Below are 25,275 nucleotides of genomic sequence, written 5' to 3' on the forward strand. Positions count from 1 at the left end.
CCTACAGCTCTACCACCCCGACTCTAGCTCAAGTCCCACCGGCCACATTGACCTACACATGAGGGCCCCATCTCACCCATGCCCTACATGTCAATATGTTGTCAGCTCCAATCGACAATTTTTGTTTTGCTTGAAAAGTGGACCTTTTTTTTTTGTTAGCAACGAGGTTCTATAAATAATAAGTCTCCATTCCACATCATTTTGAGTTTTAATGTTTTGCCAAATTCCCACTAAGTTAACTCATAAATGATCATGACTAGTTGCACTTTATGACTATTATACTCTCGCTCTTTTCTTGACTTGTGCTACATGAGAGCAAATTTCTAAAATTTGTGTGCATCTATTTGGAAATTGGGCATTACTTTTTTAGTGCTTTGCAAAATAAAATGAATTCTTTTTAGCATGCAAGCCACCATTGAATGATGCAAAGATGCTTGGTTGGGAATGTGCATTAAAATTTGAGCTTGGAATTGATTGTGCATTTTAATGCTTGAATTGAATGTATACCCTTACAATGCACTAAAAATTGGACTTTTTTGAAGGGTAATTGGCTGCAGGTATGAGCTATCAATGATCCAAGGAGGGATCAACTTTGCAGTATTGCAAGATTTGGGTAAACAAGGCCATTCCATTATATTAAAGCTTTAAATTTTCAAATTTGGCTTTCAAAGAGCCACTCCATTTCGTTAACAGTTGGTTTGCAGCTCAATATTTCTTCCATGGACTTGCTTTCTACCATGTCATCGTGTGTTGCCTCACCGGCACACGAGGACATGCACCAAATTAGGAAGGGGGTAGTGTTAGAAACGGCTAACACAGGCTACACCCAATATGCATCAAGCGGGAGATATGCTATGGTTGTGCATAATATCTCCAACTCACTTTGTATAAGTCTTGGGCTCATTGGGAGTTCCAAAGTTGTATATGGTAGCTAAAGGGCTCAAACATAAACCCATAGTAGAAGGGATTGTGGTGAAAGCCTTTAAAAGGAAGCTTCATTCTTGAGTATCCACTCTTGAGGATCCACTTTTGAAAGCTCTCTCTCTCTCTTAAGTGCTCACTCTATGGATGGCCTAGCCTTGAGCTTAATGCCCATGCTTAAGAGGCTACGACTAATCCATTGTAATTAGAGAAGTTTGACTAATATAATTTCTATTTTACTCATTAGTCTTATCTTCTCTACATTTCATTATGTCATGAGGTAGTATTACACTCTCATTATTCTAGATTTGAGAGAGGTATGTACTTCTTGCTTTGATCTTAACTCTCTTCTTCCCTAAGTATTTCAATTAGTTGATTACTTCTCTAATTCTCTTGATTAGTGTAGTGTGTGTGCACTCTTGGTCATGTCATTAGAGTTTGTGCCTAATTGTGTGCTTAAGCGTGTGAAGGTTTAGGAGCCTTGAGCTCAATGCCACTTGTGTGTGATGTGATTAGAGTACCTTGGATGGCATGTGATGATTGGGAAAGCCAACTTCAATGCAATTAGTGTGTGTTTTGATCATGGATGCTTGTGTTGAATGTGTTCTTGTGACTCCATAAGATTGGCAAGTCGGACTTCGGTAGGCTTGATGTGTATAGGAGTTGATTGGTTAGTGATTAGAGTATGTTTGGAGTTAGTCTTGCCATGGCTAATCCCTACTTGCATTGGTGAGGTATTCTCTTGAATCCTTTATGTCTATTCATCCGATGCTCGTGCTTCCATGTCCTAAGCGGGTTGCCGATCCACGGATTTGATAATTTTGTGTGGGTTGCAATTAAGTTGTTGCTACAACACCTCCCAACATTTGGCACCGTTACCGGGGATCAATAACCTAAGCTAGTGAGTATAGGATGTTTAGAATAGAGTAATTTCACTACTAATTTCTTGGTTTTTGCGTGTGTGTAACTCAATTTTTGTTTGATTTGATGATGTTGTGCAAGAAATTGAAGCTAATTGTTGAGTTATGAATATCCTAAACCCTCAATTTCACTAATTTCATGCTAACCCTTACTAACTTCGCTTCATTTCCATGCTAATTGTAATAATTCCATGCTAATTTCTACTAATTTTGTTATCCTAACCGCTAACATTTGAAGTGTAATGTATGTTAAATCCCCTTTTAAGAGGTGGAATCATCACTCTAATCAAGTTAGTTGTGCTAATTTGTGCCTAATTTGATGGTTTGAGTGTTTGATTTTTGGCCTACAATGGTCAATTTTGGAGCTGATTTGATGGTGCACACACCTGTGTGTGCAATGATGCGTCTTTGCATGGAGAAAAGAAATATCTTGGAGTGTAATTATGATGTAAGTGCACTCACTTGCTCATGTCAATTCTTGATTGATTAATGTGATTCAATGTGTGCTAATTATTTGCTAAAATTAGGTGTGTAACTCAATTGACCTACACTTTGCACCTAATTTGATACACTTGAAATGAAGTTGATGGTCAAATTTTGACTAATGAACTTTGTGTGTGTCAAGATAGTGCTTAATTCGCATCAAGAATTCATGTGTGTGCATGAAAATCATTTTGTGTGTAATGCACCAAAGAGGAAAAAAAACTATCAAAAAATTCAAGTGAGTGTGCACCTAATCTTGAGTGTGTACATGCATAGAACTTGATAAAATTGATGGTATGTGAGTATGAAATCATGTAATTGATGTATATGTTAGGCTAATTCAATCATTGGATAAGCCTAATTGCCAAAATTTTGGGCAAAAATTGAGTGTGTGTCCATCCAAGACCACTTGATTTTCAATGATTGATGGTCAATTGGAGCACCAAAATTCTTTTTGATTGGGGACGTGCATGAAAAATGTGTAAATAGTGTTAATTTTTTAGAAATTGAACATTCATGCATTCAATTATGCTTGATCGAGCTTGCAATTTGTTCATTGCAATGTGAAATTGATCGGCAAATTGCGTAAAATTTTGGCCTAAATTTGGGTGTGTGTGTGCCTATTCAATGGGATTCGGTATTCAAATTGGGATGAATAATTGGTAGTAATTAGCAATTATTATATGATTATTAGACCTAAAAGATTGGTGTATATAAGATTGCTTGACTTTGGATGATTCAGTTGGTACTCAATTGAAGATGATTTATGTGCATTACCTTTGTGATCACTATGGCAATTTGATTGAAAATGGTAAAAAAATTTCATTGATTTGTGAATTTGCAAATGCCATAATCAGTAGCGTCACAAACCAAGATGGCCAATCCGACAGGGTTTGGATGATTAGGGCTTGGAAATATGAGCAATTAATTTTGCAATGATTAAAATCGGGTTTTGAATAGGCGAGTGTTTTGTGCCAATTGGGTTTGACTAAATGTGGATATCTGCGAATATGAGCAACTTAAGTTGCAATGATTGATCTGGTTGTGCAAATGAGATGACAACCTTGATTGATTTGCTTATGAGCATTGCCCAATTGAGTAAAAGGTGCATCAATGTCAAATTGAAAATGGAATTTTTTCTCTTGAATTGGAAGCAATATCAATTGAAAATGGATTAATATTGTGCTCAAATTGATGAGAATTTAGCTTGATTTTTCCATGTGTGAGATCCCCTTCTAGGATGTGTGAAACAAGAATGGCTTGAAAATGAACTAAAGGAGCTCACAAATGTACAAAATAATGTCAAAATTTGAGACGGCTTGAGTGTGTGAATGATTGCTTTAGAGCCTTGTAGGACTGCAAAATTGAGTGTAGTCATGAGAATGGGAACATCCTCTTGGGAGGAGTTTCCAAGAAAAAAAAATAAAAATAAAAATAAAAACAAAGCTCACCCACACACACTTTGGCTATGGAAGCGACTGATTTTGGCGCATCTAGATCACAAACACACGCCGTGGCCCGTGTCCATTCTATCGCACACCACTTGCCTTCAAATTTTGTCTGCATTCGTGACCCCACAGTGTGCCCTCGGTGCTTTCCTATAATGGCTCATGCATCTTCTAAAATCCCTGCTCCACTGGGCCATTCCCCCTATTTGTTGCACCTACTCGATGGCTCCGCATCTATTGCTACTCTAGGCGCCTAGAACTCCTCTGCCCCACCTATAGTGCACACACCCACACCGTTTTCTGGTATGGCCCGTAACTCAAGCCTACCAAACACACACACATAAAAGTGACATGTTGCCTTCAAGGTGCTGCTGCTCATACCCCACGTCACCATTCATGTGCTACCCTCTCGATTCTCGCTTTCTGCCTTTCACACTCCCTCGTCCTCTTTATTCCTCCTTATTCCCTATACACACAACCCCTCAATCGTGCCCCATTCTGGGATGCATCCCACCGGCAGCTGGTTAACGCTCGGTTGGAGCGGTTGTCAGAGCCCAACAAGGTCAAATTTGGCCGCCCTGAACTAAGCATCTTCCTTGTTATCAGTGCGAGGATTGAGGCGTGTGTGTTCGGTTGTTTGCACCACCTAGCCAAAAATGGCTTCGTTATTGCATGCCGACTTATATTCCCCGTGACCTAGGGAGAATATGAGTTTGAGTTCCCTATTGATTATTATCCAGCCATGCTAGACTCCTTGCCACCCAAGAATTCGGCACTGCGCCCAGCTCCACCCAAAGTGTTTCCCAGAGAAGGGCTCATCTCCTACATCTTCACCACCCTGTAGCTCTACCACCCCGACTCTAGCTCAAGTCCCACCGGCCACATTGACATGCACATGAGGGCCCCCGGATCTTGCCTACAGCGTGATTTTCAAAACCCCACCTGCGTCGAGTCACTGCCGACCTTGTTTCTGTACATTGCACCCACAAACGTGGCACCCATGTGTTTGCCTTTTAATGTTTTGGTAAAATTTCATTTACCTCTCCCCTAAGCCCACTTTCCCACGAGCTGTATCACACAAAAGAAGTTGTTACAATGTATCTTTTGGAGGACTATAAACATATTGTTTTAACAATGCCGACTACGAGGCCAATGACACTTCTTGACTCCACCATCTCACCCATGCCCTACATGTCAATATGTTGTCAGCTCCAATCGACAATTTTTGTTTTGCTTGAAAAGTGGACCTTTTTTTTTTGTTAGCAACGAGGTTCTATAAATAATAAGTCTCCATTCCACATCATTTTGAGTTTTAATGTTTTGCCAAATTCCCACTAAGTTAACTCATAAATGATCATGACTAGTTGCACTTTATGACTATTATACTCTCGCTCTTTTCTTGACTTGTGCTACATGAGAGCAAATTTCTAAAATTTGTGTGCATCTATTTGGAAATTGGGCATTACTTTTTTAGTGCTTTGCAAAATAAAATGAATTCTTTTTAGCATGCAAGCCACCATTGAATGATGCAAAGATGCTTGGTTGGGAATGTGCATTAAAATTTGAGCTTGGAATTGATTGTGCATTTTAATGCTTGAATTGAATGTATGCCCTTACAATGCACTAAAAATTGGACTTTTTTGAAGGGTAATTGGCTGCAGGTATGAGCTATCAATGATCCAAGGAGGGGTCAACTTTGCAGTATTGCAATATTTGGCTAAACAAGGCCATTCCATTATATTAGAGCTTTAAATTTTCAAATTTGGCTTTCAAAGAATCACTCCATTTCGTTAACAGTTGGTTTGCAGCTCAATATTTCTTCCATGGACTTGCTTTCTACCATGTCACCGTGTGTTGCCTCACCGGCACACGAGGACATGCACCAAATTAGAAAGGGGGTAGTGTTCGCAACGGCTAACATAGGCTACACCAAATATGCATCAAGCGGGAGATATGCTATGGTTGTGCATAGCATATCTCCAACTCACTTTGTATAAGTCTTGGGCTCATTGGGAGTTCCAAAGTTGTATATGGTAGCTAGAGGGCTCAAACATAAACCCATAGTAGAAGGGATTATGGTGAAAGCCTTTAAAAGGAAGCCTTTATGCAAGGAAGCTTCATTCTTGAGTATCCACTCTTGAGGATCCACTTTTGAGAGCTCTCTCTCTCTCTTAAGTGCTCACTCTATGGATGGCCTAGCCTTGAGCTTAATGCCCATGCTTAAGAGGCTACGACTAATCCATTGTAATTAGAGAAGCTTGACTAATATAATTTCTATTTTACTCATTAGTATTATCTTCTCTACATTTCATTATGTCATGAGGTAGTATTACACTCTCATTATTCTAGATTTGAGAGAGGTATGTACTTCTTGCTTTGATCTTAACTCTCTTCTTCCCTAAGTATTTCAATTAGTTGATTACTTCTCTAATTCTCTTGATTAGTGTAGTGTGTGTGCACTCTTGGTCATGTCCTTAGAGTTTGTGCCTAATTGTGTGCTTAACCGTGTGAAGGTTTAGGAGCCTTGAGCTCAATGCCACTTGTGTGTGATGTAATTAGAGTACCTTGGATGGCATGTGATGATTGGGAAAGCCAACTTCAATGCAATTAGTGTGTGTTTTGATCATGGATGCTTGTGTTGAATGTGTTCTTGTGACTCCAGGCAAACAATAGAGAGTGTATTGCTTATTGCACAAATAGCAAGATAAGGTAGCCCTGAAGTGATGGGGTGTATATGCAATGCATGTGGGAAAAAAGATTTCCTAGTGAGGCGAAAAAGTTCTCCAGAAGTCCTAAGTGTGTTCACACACTCACTTTCACATATATGGTAACATAATTATGGTTCTTTTCCTTTGTCTTCAACTTTCAATTTTTCTCCCTCGTTTTGAGTCTCTTCTTTCCAACAATATAGTTCTTCTCATGCACATCTAGTAACTTCGTACATAAATGATTAGATGTGCATAGTAAGCACGATAGGGTGTGATATATATTGCAGATTAAACAATGATGACAATATTCAAAAGGAAAAAACCTTGATCTTCTCACATCTAGAGACCTTGTGTCTTTCCTCTCTCGAACTTTGTGCAACAACAGGAAAAAACCAAAACGTAGATTCAAACAGACAAAAGAGAAGCAACACAATGCTTTTCCAACTAAATCTTATTGCGTGAAAATATAATAAGTACAAAGATAGGTTGTCTCGACTGCATTTATCTTCAATCCAAAGATTAAAAACCTTGTTCGAAGTGTTCGATGTCACTATGACGACACACCCTAGAGTATTTCCAAATTTGTTATTTCCAATTGTAGAGAGATAGTCAAATTCCCCTCTTTGCCTACCCTTTCTTGTGATTGTTGTATAGTTGTAGCTAAAGGGCAATAATCCAAAGTTATGCAACTCTGATGTTCCCAAAACCACAAAGAAGAAGAAGAAGCCAAAGATGTGTTCCCCTCATCCTTTTCTCTGAAACGATCAAGAAGAAGAAACAAACTCTCAAAAAATGCAGGATTTCACTCTACACGTGAGACGCAAAAACCTGCAGAAAGGCATTTTCCTTCCTCTTAGGGGGTTGCTTTTTAGAAACAAATTCTACATAAAAAACTTATAATCACCACCTCTCTTGCATGAGAGATCTCTCTCCTTCTATACACAAAAGCAACCTCTTATTTTGACTTGTTTATTGGGGATCAAGTCAATCTCCTTGATTAAAATAGCAAAAGATTTTCTATATTTAGCTGTCAGCCTTCTCAATCTCAACACCCAACACCCACTACATCGGATTGCCCTTTAAAGAGGCATCAAGACCCCTTTCTTTCCACATGGAAAAGGGTTCGATAGAATCTTTTTAATTTTTCGTACAAGCACCACAATGGCATACATATTGACTGAAACTCTACTAACTCTATGCCAATCTTTCAAGTAAATCTTCATAATTTTTCACATTATGGATACAAAGTATCACGATATCCACCCCCGATATGTACCAACTTGACACACTGTTGCATTTATCGATTAATAAAGACGTACATATCCTTTTTCTAGCATCAAAGTCTCCTTGGAAAAGTGTGCAATGTACATAATATAAAAGTCCAATGATCTTTTGCATACTCTGTCAAAACACCAACATAAGCCTTTATAATATCCCAAATCTCTTTGTTTAATTGCTCATAACTGTTGTGCTCGCATTCCATTAGTGAAGAAACATTGGTGAAATAACTTCAACCCCCTCTAGCTCGAGAATATCCCATATGAACCAACCCCATGGCATCATATGAAACAAACTTTGAACTTGGAATATAAGGATAAACCTAAAATTTTGAACATGTGGCACTTTTCAAATAAGAACCCATGGAAGAGTCAACCTCCCAAATCAAATGCTCATCCTCATTGCATTCCAAATGTATGCCACCTTGTATACATTCAAAAGATAGTATTCACTTCCCTTTTTAAATCATTATAACCCTTCCACTCATTTGTAACTATAAGAGGTTGCAAACCTAAAATTTTGAACATGTGGCACTTTTCAAATAAGAACCCATGGAAGAGTCAACCTCCCAAATCAAATGCTTTATGCATCATCCTCATTGCATTCCAAATGTATGCCACCTTGTATACATTCAAAAGATAGTATTCACTTCCCTTTTTAAATCATCATAACCCTTCCACTCATTTGTAACAATAAGAGGTTGCAAATCATCTAATAACCCCATCTGAAAATACACCCTTATCTTTGGAATTTCCCTCATATGTTAAGACATAAGGATTACAAACATAAGAACCACCTACAAGAGCATCATTATCATCACATTGCCTTGACGAGATGGCATTCTCATCTTTCTATGTATCTCTCTAACCTTTGATAGATAAATGCTCACACTTGCAATTTTCTTGCAACACACTACCTTTTAGAGTTTTGGCATCTCAAGTGAACTGCCCAATGTGATCCTGTAACTTAGTTTGGCTTTTAGATATGTATTTTACTTATTTGTCAAAGTCTTGGGTAGGATAATTTTCTCGGGTTGCTATATAAGCAACCTCTTGCCTCCATTGTATACACATTCAGTTATTCATTCCCAAGGTTGATTGGTTCAGGAGTCTCTCTCTCTCTCTCTCTCTCTCTCTCTCTCTCTCTCTCTCTCTCCCTTTGGTCTCTACAGTTTCGCATCGTCGACTTTGACATGGTATCAAAGCGGTGTCGACTTTGAAGGCCTTGGTGTGCAGGAGCGGTCTTGAAGAGTAGCAGAAGTCTACCGGTCGTCTGCGTTCCACTCTCCACTCCCTCTGTTGTTGTCATCCTCCTCTACCATTCCGTTGTAAAACGCATCAAAGATTCGGCATCCTAAAACGCTGTTGTCTGCCTACGTTTTGAGCCCCCCTCTCCTGCCGGCAGTGCCCCCTCACCTGCGCCATGCTGCGTTTTGCAATGCTACAGAGGCAGTCCCCTTACGTAGCTGCAACCCCACCCCCCTTGGGCCACTGCGGGCGTTTTGAAATGCACTGCAAAGGCAGCCCATGTGGCGCCACCTTCTCCCCTCTCCTTGACCGCCAGGTCTATGGACGCAAAAGGCCAGTGTTTTGAAACGCAAGGCCAGTAGCCCCTTTTAGTGACACCTTGCATTATGGCCCAGCATTTTTTGAAACGCCAAGGGCTGTGAGCAGTGAAGGGTGGCTTTCAAGGTGAAGAGAGGGAGCGGTCACGCGGCTTGAACGAGCAAAGTTTCGACGTGGCATGTGAAACGGCTTGGAGTTGGACAAGCAATAAGGAGCAATTTCGTACCGCGTGGTTTAGTACCCATCATCTGGCTTGGGAGCGCCCCCCATGGACTCCGAAGAGGGTGGATTTTGCTACGAGGCTTTGGATCTACAGAGGAGTGGATTGACATCAACTTGGACGGAACTCTTAGCCCTTGTTATGCACAATTTATTGTGGAGCTTTGGATTTGTTCGAGGCCTACCACAAGGCAAACATGCGAAGCGGCTATCGATGACAGAGTTTCGAATTTTTGAGAGGGATAGCAGATTATGTGGAGCCCATTGCGTTTGGAGCTCCCTTTGCGATGGCATTGAATTGGCTTGGAGCATTTGCGGCTTGGTTTGTACGGCCATTTTTTGGAGTGGGAGAAGGTATCCGATTACCAGATCTTGCAACTTCAATATGTCCCTCCCTTGCTCGAGAGGCAACAACATCGACCAAAACCAACTAAAAGCTATGGATAACGGATCATTAACCATCCGATTAGCGGCCTATGCATCAGCACAGTTCTCAAGGAACCTGGCAAATTGTTTGGCTCGAGTTTGTGAAGTCAAAAGCAACTAGCAGAGTCTGCTAGAGGACAACGGCAAAGGCAAGCTGGACAAGGATGGCAATACCAGTACTCAGTTGGCTGCCTTGGTACCAACGAGGTACGACCACAATTGTTATGAATGTGACTCGACACTTTGTTTGGCTCCAGAGTTTGAAGCCAAAGGCAAAAGCAAGAACTCACATGAAGACAAGGATAAAGGCAAGCTGGACACAGATTCCGGTAATAAAGATTTGACAAAGGAGATCAGCATGGCACTATTGGCGGTGTCCACAGTGGCCTCGACGTTAGATCTCTAGTCAAATGATAGGTGTCACGACTAGCTTCAGAGAGAGAGAGAGAGAGAGAGAGGCTTGTGAGTGGCAGAGAGGGTCAATGAATGCTCCCTATAATTAATTTGGACCCTTGTGTTGGAGTTCAAGTTATTGGTGTTTGGACCCATAGGTCGGAGTTCAATGCACATGCATCTGGTAAGGAACCAATCAAACGTCTAAACCACTATGGATGAGTGCACCAATCCATTGTTGTTGGTCAGATTATGGGACAAGATGTGTTCCAATAGTTCATTATCTTGGAGTTTTATATTTTGGACATGATGTGTTCACAGTTCACGAATGGGGATTATTGGACGTAGTATGGTCTACAATTCAAAGTTTCTAAAAGGCAACCGATGCTCAACATGGCATTATTTTCAGGTACAAAGTTGAGAGTAGCAAAACCGAGGTGTATTCAGTATCTCGGTCGGTGCTGGGATGTCCATGGTAGCTTCTTCATTGACTTGGTCTCACTATTGATGTCATAATAATCAATATCTAATTCTCCTAAATGATTTTTTTCATATTAAACTGATCATTTAATGTGGGGAAGTGCCAAGGGAGAAAAAGCTAGAATATTGGTTAAGTTAGCAGACCGGCCACAGTAGGGATCCAAAGGAGGGAAAATAGGGATCCAAAGGGGGGGCCATCTGCAAAAGAGCCATGTGAAACAACGGGCTAAAAAGACCCTAAGGTTCAGCCCATTAAGACTTCCAAAATGCTAAGGTTCCAAAATTCAAAGGTTGTGTCCAAAGGTTAACCTTAGGGAAAATTGGATGCTTAGTGTGTACCCAAAAAGTCTTTCTGCATCCCTACATGGGAGGGGGCGAGCCCCAAAGCTAGGGGATGAGAGAGAAAACCACACACACACACACAAGCTCCCTTTACACAAAGGGAATGAGGGACACATGTCAGCTTCTTAGGCCAGATGCCCACAAGGTGTGCCCAATTCCTATTGGAAGACCCTTGAAGTGGACCAATGAGAATTAAGCTAGAGTAAATCTAGTTTAATTAATTTAAAAACATTTAATAAAAGAAACCAATAAGAATTAAGTGTCCTAGAAGACTATTGGGCAGTCTCCCAAGGGGTCCAATGAGCATTCAGAAGCCCCATGGCTTGCCTGATTCCTATTGGCCAGGAGGCAAAGGGGTCCAATGAGAGTTTAGTTTAATTATTTAATTATCTAAAGCTCTCACAAAAGGGGAAAGGGGGACACATGTCAGAAGGCTATCACTTATGCTGCTTAATTCCTATTGGCTTGACCTGGGGAGGTCCAATGAGGAAAAAGCCAGCCTAACTTAGCAGCTAGGGCTCGCCCAAGAGAGAGAGGGGGCTGATTTTTGCTTGGCATTCACTCACACACTCTCACACTTGACCATGTGTGAAGGGAAAACACTCTATCTCCTCCCAAGCTTTAATGGAGAGCTCATCACCTACTCCAAGCTTGTGAGATAGAAGCCTACATCAACACCCTCTTGGCATGTGGATGCAAATCCAACCAAGAGCCAAGCTTCAATGCATGCTCATCTTCTCTACCAAGCTAATTACTAAGCTAAGCTATGCTAATATGAGTGATTATGTGAGGAGATGTACTTCTTTCTCGTAAGATACTTCTTTTTCCTCTCAATCTACTCTCATACCCTGCTAGCTCTCACCATCTTCGAAGGTGTGTGAGGTCTTGGGTCTGAGAACGGGGATAATTCAAGTTGTGTTTGATTAAGTGTTTTTGCTTGGTGTATGAAGCTTCCATCTTCATTGCACTAGCTAGTCTTGAAGGAACACAAAGAATTGTATTGTACAATGTCTCTCTTGATGGGAGAAACCATAATACAAAGCCTTTTGGAGGGGGGACCGGCTCCATGCAAATCCGGTCCTCAACTGTTGTCAATAGCTTAATTGCTCTCTCTCTTTTGAAAGTATTGTCGATGCTATCTAACTAGGTGTTATGCTTTTTGTTGCTCTCTCCACCCAAGCACTCTTGTAATTCTCATTAGGAATCTATTCTAATGAAATGCCCACTATGTTCATGCTAATTTCCGCTCCAAATAAGATTTTAGGCCATTAAATGTTACAATTGATGTCCACTATGAGCAGCATAGAGGGTGTTGTTGGCATCTCAAGTGAATTGCCCAATGTGATCCCATTATTTAGTTTGGCTTTTAGGTATGTATTTTACTTATTTGTCAAAGCCTTGGGTAGGGCAATTTACTGAGGTTGCTATATAAGCAACCCCTTGCCTCCATTGTATACAGATTCAATTATTCATTGCCAAGGTTGATTGGTTCAGGAGACTCTCTCTCTCTCTCTCTCTCTCTCTCTCTCTCTCTCTCTCTACCCCCTTGGTGGTCTCTACGCTTCCACATCGTCAACCTTGACACTACCATCATACCCTTCATGGCTCGGATATTGTCCACATCCCCGCAAATATTCCCTTTCTTGTTCCAGATACTTTTTACATACATGCAAACGAATCAAGTCAAGTTTATGGAATCCTACATATTGATCCCTTTATAGAAATCATCTTCTTCTTCATCTCCATCTCCATCTCCATCTCCATCTCCATTTGCACATGAATGGAATTAACACTTGTATAACACACCCCCTAAATGAGGTCCATCAACTTTTGCTTTCCATTATGATATCATTTAAACATGTTTGGCATCCATGGATACTTCTCTATATTTACTATCCGAAGCTTGTAACTTCATAGCTTCACACCCAAAAGCACTATCCTTTGGTAAGAAATCTCCAACTTTGCATGCACAACTTTGATTATGTTCTCATCATCAACATATAATAAGTTGATATCTTGTAGAAGACACTAATCTAGAACAAGTTTTAGCGTTGCTTGAACATGATAACATCAATTCCAAATTTTGTGTCTTGTAGATCCACTCTCTCTTTAGAAGCAACATGCTCCATCTCCATATCCATATAATTTGACCTTCCTTGTTTCACAACTTCTTCAAAAGCAACCCAATTGGCATCATATTCCCTCATACATTGTTGAATGCATTCATACGAATATGAAGCCACTAACTATTGAAAAGCCGTAATCATTTGTCCTTTTGGAACCCCTTGAAGCTTCATGTCTAACTCATAACACTGAAGATATCCATCCGAGTCATAACCTTAGAAAATGTTCCACTTCTTGTAAACCACATCTAGTGTTGTTGTCATTGTTTCATCTAGCTATTTCTTTGTTTTGCATGTACAATTGGTATTCAATATCTCTAACATGATCATTATAAGCTTTGCTTGGTTCCCCATCGTCAATACTTCTCACGCCGACCAATTTCACGTCAAATTCACAAAACATGTCGTACAAAAGATTGTTCGAGAGAGGCATTGGGTCCCTAGCTATGAGAAAGTGGAGGCGATTGAATTCAAACACACATAATAAAAGCAACACAATTATTTCCAACTAAATTAAGTAATTGAATCAAAATAGAACAAACATAAGTTGTTTTGACTACATTTATCTTCAATCAAGACCTTGCTCAATGTGTGCTTAGCCTAATCACCACGACACACTTGAATTAACCTAGATTTGGTAGTCCAAATTGTAGAGAGCCAACCGTATCCCTCTCTAGACACCTCTTCTTGTGATTGCTATGCAATTATAACTTAACCAAAATAACCCAAAAATTTGCAACTTCGCATTCCTTTTCTATGCGACGATCAAGAAGATGAAGAAACGAAAAAATGAAATAAGGTTGAAAGAGTGTGGAGTTCGACTATGCACGTGAAATGCGAAAACATACAAAACAACATTTTCTTTCTACCAAGCAGGTTGATTTCCATCAATCAATTTCTACATAGAATTTTTTCTAATCAACATCTCTTTTGGACAAGGCCTTCTATACACAAAAGCAATCTCCTATTTCTACTTCTTTTTTGAAGCCAAGTCAGAATTCTTGATTAAAATAGCAAAAAGGTTTTAGCTCTTAACTCTCTAACCTCCTCATTCTTGCTTGAGCATCTTTATCAATTGTCACAACAATCTTCTGTAATAAGGACCACATTTAGCATACATATCAACCAAAAAATCCACTAACTCTAGGTCGATTTTTCAAGTAAATTTTCTTAATTCTTTCACATCATGGATGCGAAGTACCGATCAAATATAGGCCGCTACAAGTACAATGACATTGAGCATTTGGGCCTAGCTCGTTATGACACATTGCCACATGGTTGCTTCTGAGAACAAATGGAGCAAAATAGCTCTAAGGCTTCCGTGAGATTTATCTTCCACGGGCATGGAGGGGTTGGGATCTACGATGGGATGATTGAGCACCATAGATCTCGAGCAAAGTACACAAGATGACTTTTTGCAACAAGATCTACAACACCCACTTGATGTCAGGGCCCTCGATTGAGGATGGTCCTGCATGGGAGATGGGATCAAGGACCAACATCAATCTGGGCCCCGGCATCAAGTGGGTGTTGTAGATCTTGTTGCAAAAAGTAATCTCATGTACTTTGCTCGAGATCTACATTGCTCCAATCATCCTACCGTAGATTCCAACCCCACGCAACAAGATCTACAACACCCACTTGATGTCGAGGCCCTAGATTGATGCTGATCCCTGATCCCATCTCCCATGCCCGTGGAAAATATAGCTCAAGTTGGGTTTCCCATGTAATAACAAAAGAAGAAGAAATTGCAAGAAGAATAGGGCCTATAAATAAGCGACTAAGGTATTGGACAAAAGATACAAGGATATGACTACAAAGATGGTAGGCATATGGACGAGCCATAACCAAGATAAACAAGAAGTAAATTCCTCTACTTTTTTGGATAATGTATATACCAGAATCCCTAATACACATACATATTGTGTTAAGACACCTACATGACATTGTCATTGTCATTTAAGTGAAAATAGTTGAAATTTTATTTTGCATTAAGAAAACAACATAAGGACAAGGTACACAAGCAAACACATGCTGGACCAAATACAACATAACAGCCACATTTTGCTGCTTATAGATTTGAAATGACCTGCATCTTTTTTCTATTAGAAGCTGATGGAATGCAAGCTTGCTCCAGCATCAACATCATGTGGCCAAGCCCCAGGAAGAAATTTCATTAGAACGCTTTGTATCAGTTGTTCCATTAGTGTCCTTTGACACTCAAGTTTATTTCTCCACAAAAGAAAACCCACATGTTACATGCCTTGGTAGAATGTGAGGGTAAGTGATGTTATATAGGCTATACGTATGTTTATGTACAACATATGACTTACTAGGTGTGTTTGGCCAGGTAGAGCTAGTATTAGCACAGCCCATGTTGAGAGTCTGATTCTGCTGAACAAGAAGATTAGTCAACTGTTAGGATTACATTAAGTAGGATGTCACTAATAACCCGTCACATACAGAGACATGCATGCACACAAGCACCATAAAACACACAAGCACAACTCTTTTTCTTTAGTAATGCTGCAATTATATTAGTGGTGCGGCGAAACACACAAAAATATATGTGTACAACAGCACAGAGATCTTTACTTTTAATGATGAATGTATTGGTGGTTGAAAACCCAGTTATGTAAGAGGAACCCAGAAAGATTGTCATATACATGCACACCCACACAAAATGCTTTTACAGAATTAAAAACCATAATCATTACACAGAATGCATTAGTGGTTGAAAAACCAGTAATATAAGGAAAGGATATCATATGCAGGCACTATGATTGCGCGAGTGCACACACACAAAATGCGTATACAGAATACAAACCCATTACCATTTGTTAAGCTGCAAGCAATAGCTCATACAGGTGGCCAGTATTCTCCCTACCAACTCGCTTTAGTCCTTCAAAACTCTTCCTGCTACCCAAGAACTCGAACCGTTTTACTGAAACGTGTCCTAAGCTGATGGCTTCCTTACTAGCATATGCAGTCCGCAATTTGTCTGCATGCTTGGAATCTGTATACAGGGCTACTTCCACTTCCCCAGGTGTCAGGTGCTCCTGCAAAAGAGTAAATATAAGCAAAACAGGGAATTTTTACCAAAATGGAAGGCGTTAAAATCCATAACAAAACCTGGTAAAAAGCCCATATGTTTTCTAGAATATCTTGTCTGCAAAAGCCCTTTTCATTGTAATAGCATCTTGACAAGGGTCCCAACTCTCCAAATCTATCGACGGGGAAAAGAACTGTCAAGAAAGCCCCTTTAAAAACGATCTCCTTCTTCTCACTGTCATGAGCCAAAAAAGAGAAAAATTGGTGAATGCACTCTACTAATGGTCAACAACAGAAAGGGCTGACAACGGCAGCAGATTACCAACTTAATCATGATACCTCTCACCCATTGGCCTCGTGTAGATTGTGTCGTCATTGATGTTTCTTACTGCAAGGAAGTCCTCTGTATCCTCCTGTATATCATATAGAAAACCAGTTCTCTCACGCATCTTACTCTCCACCTCACGTACACTAGAGCTTCCTGTATAAAAGTGTGCTGTAGATGGCAATTCTGTAATGGACCAGCACAAACTTTCCAGCAAGACACTTGGAGTCATAGGTTTGGGCAAAGTCCGGCATGGCTGCAGAGAGCAAATGTGCATGTAGTATTCCCTCTTCACAAAATTGTATGCATGAACATTCTGGTGAATGCCAACTTACTTGCATTCGGGGACCCCGACGCCTTCTTACAGAGGCCTTTGCAGCATTTGACTTCTCCTCTCTGTGCTGGATTTGGGACTCAAGACTTGATTCATCAACAGGACCACAAAGAGCTGGGAAGCTACTTTTGTAGTAGTCCGGGCCATCCTAGTGGCAGTAAACATACCCTAAAATATTATGTTTGCAGGCAGATCAAGTAACAATCTTATTGATCTATTAGAAATAGTAAAACTAAAGCAATAAACCATACCTCTATGCGGTAAGCATGTTTTGTTGCTTCAAGTAAAATGCACACATGCCGAGCCAAATCAGCAGACAACTGCACTAGCCTTTGAAGATGCCTCTCTTTCACTGATTTCATTACCCAAAATGGCTGCAAATCAAATGCCATGATTACAATTAATAGCTTCAATGTGTTGCATAAACAGCAAAATGCATATAAAAGCGAAGAAGAACTTACAGTGACCAAGTTTACACTAAACCCTAGATACTTCAACATCAAACCCCCCTCACACACTACATGGGTTGCCTCAGAGCCAATGAACCAGTGATCAATAAAAGATCCCCCTTCCTTGGCTACAGCTTCTGTAATCTGTACAAAAGAACCAGCAATGGGAAACATAATCAGCAGACGTCTCCTGTACATCTACATTCCAATTAGACGAACTAGGACAAGAGAACAGACCAGAAAACAAAAACCACGTAAAGATGGATCATGACTTTGAAAAAAGTTGTAGAGATTTGCCGCAAAGGATACAAATACCTTTGATTGGAATTCATTCGAGGAGTCCATATCAATGTAGAAGCAAAATCCAGAAAAAAGATCTCCTTGGGCTAGAAGATTTTTTTGCAGCCCTTGTGGAGGAATCTGTACTGCTGCTGCAAGGCTCAATGTTTTGATATCATGCTGAGGTGGCACCGGAAAACAAGAATGTTCTGAGTTAGGAACCCCCATGACCTGGGATAGCTCATGAATAGGGGCTGCTAGGCTCAGAAGACTTCTTACACTATACAATGACTCATCCAGTCTTTCTGCAAACAAAAGCACAAGTCAACTTTATGTGAACACAACTCATGAATCTAGGAATCAAATAGGCCTTTAAAGAAGTGTGAGAGTAATTGAGTCTCGATTGTAGGTGTAAAATAAGGATGATCTTGCACTCACACACACACAAAGCATCCACTACTACAAAGCTCCATGTACTGAGTTTCTGTCATGGCTTAGGGAAACAGCACCCATCACCCTAGAGCCAAGTAAAGTATTGAATACAATAGAAGGGATACACGCAAGAAAATAGTAGTTGAAAGAGTATGCATGCAAAGTTCAAAACAGAAAAAAGAAAGAAACAACACATATTAAAGCATTCATATGCTCTGTGAATGAATGCTCAAGGGGCGTTTTCCATGGAATGGCAGCAGACTCTTTCCATCTAAACACATACCATTTTGTTTGACGCAATTCACAAACCAGGCAAGCGTCACGACAAAAAGCCCACGCTTCAATCCATGCTTTAGAGCGTGCTCATACTTTCTCCCGCTGAAGCTGTGCAACAATTGTTAAGGCATGACTCTTCACAAACACCAGCTAACTAAAACAGAATGTAAAGGCTGTAAAGGATATTTGAACAACAAGATGGGTACATCGATAGTGCAAATCTGGACTATACTGCCCACCCATCCGCATGGTCGCTTCTTGTACTTGTTTGCGAGCATCTGTTTGAAGTCATACGATTCAAAACAAGCTATAAGCATGCCTAATTTACCAAACAATGCCCATCTGAATTGATTCAAAAGCAAGTACATTGGTGTCTCAGACACTGAGTCTCACTTTTAGAGTGAGCTTTCAGTATATTTCAACACAAATTTCTGGTTTGATTATTTCAAGCTATTGAAGCATCTCTCTTGCATCTGAGCTGAGTAGGAAGATCTTGATATTGATGGGGAGAAAAACATAGAGTTTCCTTATGCTGTCAAGGTGGAAAGCTGTGGCTACAAAGCAGTACAACATGCACATGTAAAATGTGGCCCTGGATAGCATAGATGTGGCCAAGAACTACATGTAACACAGATCACAGACTGCGTAATGAAAAAAAATGCAAAAAGCTGTTAAAGTTAGGTCTCCAAATAAATTCTATGCAGGCAACGCCAACCAAGAAAAAAGTACCATAATTCCACAGTAATGTATGAAATTGGAATGTGTGAGCCTTCTGCACTAGAAAGAAGAAAATTTGAGAACAATCGACAGACACTCACCTTTAGATAACCCTGTCACACAAATGATGAGACCATGGAATGGGCCACGAGCAATAGAGCTGGCTGCATCTGATGTTGACAGAGGAGATGCTGTTCTGCTACCACTGAAATGGGGAGCTGAGGGAAGGGCATGAGCTACCTTCAAGCAGCCCACACTAAGCACAACATGTGCTCTGCTTCGATCAGCCATGGCGCCTCTGGAAGGACTTTTTGCATTTCCTTAATCCAGAGGATTCTTAAGTATTTCAAACTTTCTGCTATACGAAAACCTTGATCACAATCCAGCAAATTGCTCTTCAGCACTTATCTTGGCAATAAGACTTGTGAAAGCAGTGCATGGCTTGTGAGTGTATGCCTTCCCTCCTCAGAATCATACGCAGATTTCGCCCTCTGCTTGCTCTAAAGGAAGGCTCAAAGCTTAGATACTGCTCATCGATGCTCTCCAAAAACGGTCACGAACCGTGTGAAGACTATCTACACCTTTGCTGAATGTTCAGACTCTGCTCCATTAATGTCAAGCGCTTTGAAGCTCTTATGAAATCCCTTGCCTCAGCTGCCCATGAGAAGGCCAGTCTCCTTAACCACAAAAGCATCTATCAACAGAGCATGTGTGCACCGCTTTTGCTTGGATGTTGAGCTTCCAATCCGACTCATTTGTGCAACACTTTTGGTCGCGAGAAGAGCCTGCTGAGCTCTGGCAAAACCGATTCTTCTTGCCAGACAAGCACAATTAGAGCTTCGATGGCTACCTTTCAACTGCCGCACCTTGATTCTTTGACTGTGAATTGATGAAGAGAACGGTGTAGAGTAAGATCATCTGCAAAGAAGGGGGTAGAACTACCTACATCGCAATCGCCATCGCAGGTGACAAAGCAAAGCGAGTTTTCACGGGTCGTAACTGCCAAAACGTCGCATCATGCCAGCTCTCTCTCTCTCTCTCTCTCTCTCTCTCTCTCTGTGGCCAGTGGCACAGAAATGCGGCAGGGGCAAATTCTATGTGGGCATGTCGACGCACACTGAAGGGTTTTTGGGTTTCGACTGCAAAGAACAAAGAAGTAGAACTCGAAGGTTGGTAATGGTGCGTACGAAAAGGGACAGCACGCTGTGAGATAGGTACGCTGCTTGTCTGCGTCTCCGAGTTCCTCACTCTCTTTACTTCTGTAAATGTACGAGTGTAGAGAGAGCGCGTGGCCTTGAGATCCTGTCCCGTGTTCCAAACGATTCAAATTCAAAAACTATGTCCCAGACGGCAAGTTGCAAGCTTCCAGTCTTCTGCTAAGGCAATTGTAAACCTAGAATTTGCAACACTCTTTTTTTTTGGCTTTCAGAGCACGATCATGCGAGGCTTAGTTAGAACTAAGCCTCGACAGCCTTTGACAGGCGCTCAGCATGGCCACCATCGGTAGCAGGTAGAGAGAGGAATCGCAAGTCGCAAGCAGGAGAGAGAGAGCTAACATTGACCGACAGTGGGTGGGTAAGTTTGTGTGACTATGCCTTTTTAGGCATAGTTAGCTTACTAAGCCGGTGAATACTTGCGAAAAGTTGACGCACGTCAGAGATTGTCGGCTCAACTTACAAAAAACTAAGCTTCGCGTGACCATAGTCTTAGCCATACTTTCAATGTTTTCAGCAATAATTGAGACTTATCATAAATATTATCTCGGTTTTGAAATATCAAAAGGATCTTTTTATATCACCTTTCATTTAGCATCCTTACATATCTTGACTTTTTGCATTCTATTGTTTTAGAATGCTAAAGTGAAGCTTATCTTTGTATAATTCTAGTAAATCTCTCACAAACACACACACACATGCGTGCATATAAAGGAGTAATTTTTACTTTACCTTTCATTTCACAATCTCTCATTGCTTGACTTTTCTTGCATTCTATAACTTATTTCTAGTCGATGTTTGGGAAAGTCTCTTTTATTAAGGTCATTAGCCGAGTTTTTTCTTCGAAAAGAAGCAAATAAAAAATATTAGCATAAATTTTGAAATTTGTAAAATTTTTGAACTATTTTCTCACATATTTCATCGGTTTTCTTTTCCTTTATCATGGTTTGCAACCGGCTAGTCTTGATTTTTAACTGGCTCAAGGCTAAGCTGAGTAGTCCTTTCTCGAACACTAATTCCAGTTAAACTCAACCTAATGATTTTATCACTATTTTATTTTTTAGAAAGCCACCGTGACTCTTTCACTTATTTTCTTTTGGGCAAAACTTACAATTTGTTAGTGAATTGTATTAGCACTAAAAATTAAAAATAATCTCAAGCTCAAGTCCGAACTTTGAGATGCTGAAGATTACAAATTGGATGTCTACCGCCTCTCATCGAGGCTAATCATAATCGGCTTTAGAAAGTATGTAAACTATAGTTCTAGGCTTTCACTTATCATAGGTTGACAACACTGCATGGGTAGCCCTAAACCAGTATCCCGAGTCTTACTTGCTTCCGAGTGTATAGATCATCACTCTGCTTTCTTGTATAATCTATGAGAAGCTTGCCACATCAAGGTCACCTTCAAACACACAGAATTTACCAACATGCTTCTTGCCCCAATGAGCGACATGAACAAAATGTGTGTTCTTTAATCGAGGCAACTCATACAAAATATACACACAACATTCTAGTAATACACGTCACACAACGTAACCAAAAAACAACACCCCATACCTCGATAATGGGGTAAGTTGTGACCTTAGGGTGCAAGGAATAGAGACGGCAAAAGAAGGTCTCTTGTTGGGTAGAAAATCTATAGTACTTCACAAGAGCGTTACATTAAGCATGCTAATAAGCACCACAAAGCACATGAATTTAAGGAAGGAAATTATGTTATGCTTCGAATTGAAAAGAGAAGAATTAAAAGTGTTGATACAAATGTTTTTGTTAATTTTGCTCCGCGATTTAATGATCGATTCAAAATTTCTACTATGTTTCATTTCGTTTAGAATTACCTTTACACTGGCACATTCACAATGCATTTCACATTAGTTTATTACAACCCTTTCAAGGACCCCTACTTACACATCTTATATATGAGGAACCACCTACACTTGTAGGTCAAGAAGATTAACTCATCCCTGACAAAATAATTGATCATGAAACCACCACTATATGCACTGACATGGTTTATAATAGTTATCTTTTTACTTTTAAAGGCCATCCTGATAATGCCCCTCTTGTCTCAACCAGTTGCCTTTTAAATCTTCAATTTACTCATCCTTGGCCTGTTGTAGGGCCCTACGACCTACCGCCATGATCTGCCTATCATATTTCTCCTGTTTTAGGGCTTCTTTTAACTCTTTATTTCCTGGCTCAAGGAAGTAGATCCTGCAGTCGTTGTTGAGGAGGAGGGGGTCTCTTGTATGGCCAGGAGCTAAGTTAGAGATCTGCTAACCACCGCATACGAGCCTTATAGCTTCTCATTTTGTTCTTTTTCCCTGGTTAGCTCCTCCTCAAGGCGTTGCTGCTCGATCTGCAATGCGAAGTTCGCCTCGTTGAATTGTTGCACTTCCTTGTAATAGTACGCTGCATTCTCCTGTTCTCTCTGCAACTCCGATTGTGTTTGGAGTTGTGCCTTCTTTAGTGCTTCAATTTGTTTCTTTAACTGCAAAGATTCTACTGTCGCTCTAGATGCTTCCTTTTTGTTGTCTTCTAGCTCCAGCTCTCTTAGGTTGTAAAGAGCCCTTTGACATTGAAACTGCAGCTTGATCTGCTCTAAGTGAGCGTCAATGTCAAAGGATTTGACCAACTCCGCTCCTTCCTCCATGGCCGCTTGTGAGCGTGGCGATCTTGGCCTACATTGGTCTTTGTGGCCCTGATCCGATTGCTCAGCCGCCTCAGCTTGCTTTTCTCTTTGTTTCAAATCTTTTATATCATCAGAGGTTGTGGCGGGATTTGTTTATGCATACTCCGTTTCTTGATCCGTTTGCTTTTCCTCCGCTCCTTGCTCCGACAGTCTTGCACTTTCTCCTTTCTCTTTTTTCAAAGTCTTTGGAAGTGGCTCAGCATCCTTGGGAGAATCAAGGTCTTGACCTTGTTGGTCCTATGTGTCATGTTGTTCCTCTTCTTGCGTGTGACTTTCCTCCTTTTTGCGTTGACTAGATTCGTCAGATGATTTGAGATCATCAACGCATGGCTTCTTTGACTCTTCTCTGTGCCTTTGCTCCATCTTTCACTTGAGCTCATTGTGAATGTGCTGCCGCATGGCGCCGACAATTTCCCTTTTTTCTGCCGCTTCCTTCCTCTTTTGTTGCTTGATTCTTTCCAAAGCCTCTGTTTGCCTACGTAGCAGCGGAATATTCTCAGCTTCATCCTCTTCCTTTTCGTCATCCGCTTCTGTTCCTTAGGTTTGGTGCTGATCTTGCTTTTGTTGGCAGAACTTTTCCCTCAATGCCTAAGCTTCTTCCATTGTCCGCCTGGCATGAGTAATGGGGATAGCCTTTTTCTTCAACCTGGTATGAAGTACGTATGGGCTATCCTGCTCCTCCTCCAAGGACTGGTACTCCAAAGGAGTGTCGCTTGGGTGGGACCCCTCTTCCTGGCTACTCTGAGCATCTGACTCGGTCTTCTATCTCGCTGTCAAAGTCCTTTAGTGATGCACTTTGCCTTGTTTGTTTGACTTCTGGTTTCGGCCATGTAGAGGGTCTTACAGCTCTTTTGGATCTGTGGATCATATCGATCTGTGCTTCGGTAGGTGGTAGATCCTCGATCATTCCCAGTGCTTGATAGGCTATACGTGTGAGCATTGGTCCCCCATTCATATAGGCTTTACTTCGTTGACTTCCCTTCAAGTTGGCTTCCACAATAGTGTCAAGAAGATAGTTACCAAAGTCGCAACTGACCACCCTGCCTTCAGCTAAACCCATCGCCATTACCACTGCCATATGCAACAAAGGTTCGGTATATCTAGGCGGCTTCTGCACCTTGAAATGTTGTGAGATAATGCACAATGGCAATTCAGTTTCTGAGTAGATCAAGTCTTGATACGTCAGCTTGTGGCCTCGTTGCTTCAAAAAGGCTTTGTCATTGTCTATTACCTTTGTTTTCTGCAATAGATTGTGCGTCCCTTGCGGCAGGTGGAGGGCTTCATTGATAATTTCCGCTGTAATCTTTACCTTGATGACTGCCCCATCCTTGTCTGTCAGAGTTGCTTCCCCCATTGTACTGAATAGAACTTATGAGCTCGTGAGCTCATCTAAAGTCCGTTCCCCAAGGAGGCAGATTCGTAAGAAATTGTCTAGCTGTAGGCACCTGCCTCCTACTTGCACTTCTGGTTTTTGGTGCAAATTCCACATTTCCTGTGGGAAGATTGTGGCCTTTACAATTTCTCCGTCTACTGCTTGAAACCTTCCAATGAAGATGTTCTCCGGAATTGCTTCAAGTACCTATTCGATGAGGTGAGCTTTCTCATTTGATGAGATATCGGTTATCTCATAAGGTGCCGCATTCTACTCCCTTTGGGTTTTCCTTTGAGGCATCCTGTTGTCAATTTTAGCAAGTGAAAATAGGTTTTAGCCATTGATCAAAATTGTCAGAAAGTGTAACTTGACCATAGAATGAAAAAATGAGCATAACTTTGTCAAAAATACTCCAAATTTGACCAAATTTCACCAGTGCATCTAGGATTACTATAGGCACAAGACTGTAATGTGATATATGAAATTTGGCAAAAAGGAACATGGATCGCGATCCATGTTGGAAAGCATTTGAAAATTCTAACTTTGGGAAGTTGTTCCTGGGCATATGGAGATGCTACTGAGCAATTTTCTCTAGATTTAGGGCTGAAGGTACATGGATCATGATCCATATTGGGCAACATTTTGGAAATATGATGATACCATCTGGTAGGGTTCATCTAGATTATGCCTTGGTCCAAAAATGTTGGGATTTGGATCATTGGTTTGACACTTGGGCTAAATTTTGGAAACCATTTGCAGATTTAGAGATTTTGGGCTTTTTGAAGTGGATTTTGGGATTCAAATGGTTGGAAACTCTATGGCTTG

General features: G+C 40.7%; 1 protein-coding gene across 2 annotated transcripts; it reads right to left on the reverse strand.

The window, feature by feature from the left end:
* Positions 1-15,352: 15,352 nt before the first annotated feature.
* On the reverse strand, positions 15,353-20,378 carry LOC147445833 (uncharacterized). Of its 2 annotated transcripts, none has more exons than XM_086525211.1 (11): positions 19,271-20,378; positions 18,638-18,730; positions 18,460-18,561; positions 17,781-18,049; positions 17,478-17,609; positions 17,268-17,390; positions 17,018-17,164; positions 16,697-16,938; positions 16,439-16,592; positions 16,141-16,365; positions 15,353-15,700 (listed from the first exon to the last, which is right to left on the reverse strand). In XM_086525211.1, exons 1-10 carry the CDS (start codon positions 19,458-19,460, stop codon positions 16,147-16,149), a joined length of 1,671 nt encoding a protein of 556 aa, XP_086381337.1. In that variant the 5' UTR covers positions 19,461-20,378; the 3' UTR covers positions 15,353-15,700; positions 16,141-16,146. The 2 variants fall into 2 exon arrangements, with proteins under 2 accessions (XP_086381337.1, XP_086381336.1); XM_086525210.1 differs by having other exon boundaries at positions 15,353-15,697; positions 19,271-20,377.
* Between the last annotated feature and the right edge of the window lie 4,897 nt (positions 20,379-25,275).

This window comes from Adiantum capillus-veneris, chromosome 12 (genome assembly GCF_014529385.1).
Source record: "Adiantum capillus-veneris isolate H3 chromosome 12, ASM1452938v2, whole genome shotgun sequence".
NCBI lineage: Eukaryota > Viridiplantae > Streptophyta > Polypodiopsida > Polypodiales > Pteridaceae > Adiantum > Adiantum capillus-veneris.

What these genes read in the sequence shown, in the direction of transcription:
- LOC147445833 (XM_086525211.1), bottom strand. Translation starts at nt 19,460, where the DNA reads ATGGCTGATCGAAGCAGAGCACATGTTGTGCTTAGTGTGGGCTGCTTG. An exon ending in TACCCATCTTGTTGTTCAAA is followed by an intron (nt 18,562 to 18,637) that starts TATCCTTTACAG and finishes AATTGTTGCACA; the next exon opens with GCTTCAGCGGGAGAAAGTAT. An exon ending in TTAGTGTAAACTTGGTCACT is followed by an intron (nt 17,391 to 17,477) that starts GTAAGTTCTTCT and finishes TTTGATTTGCAG; the next exon opens with CCATTTTGGGTAATGAAATC.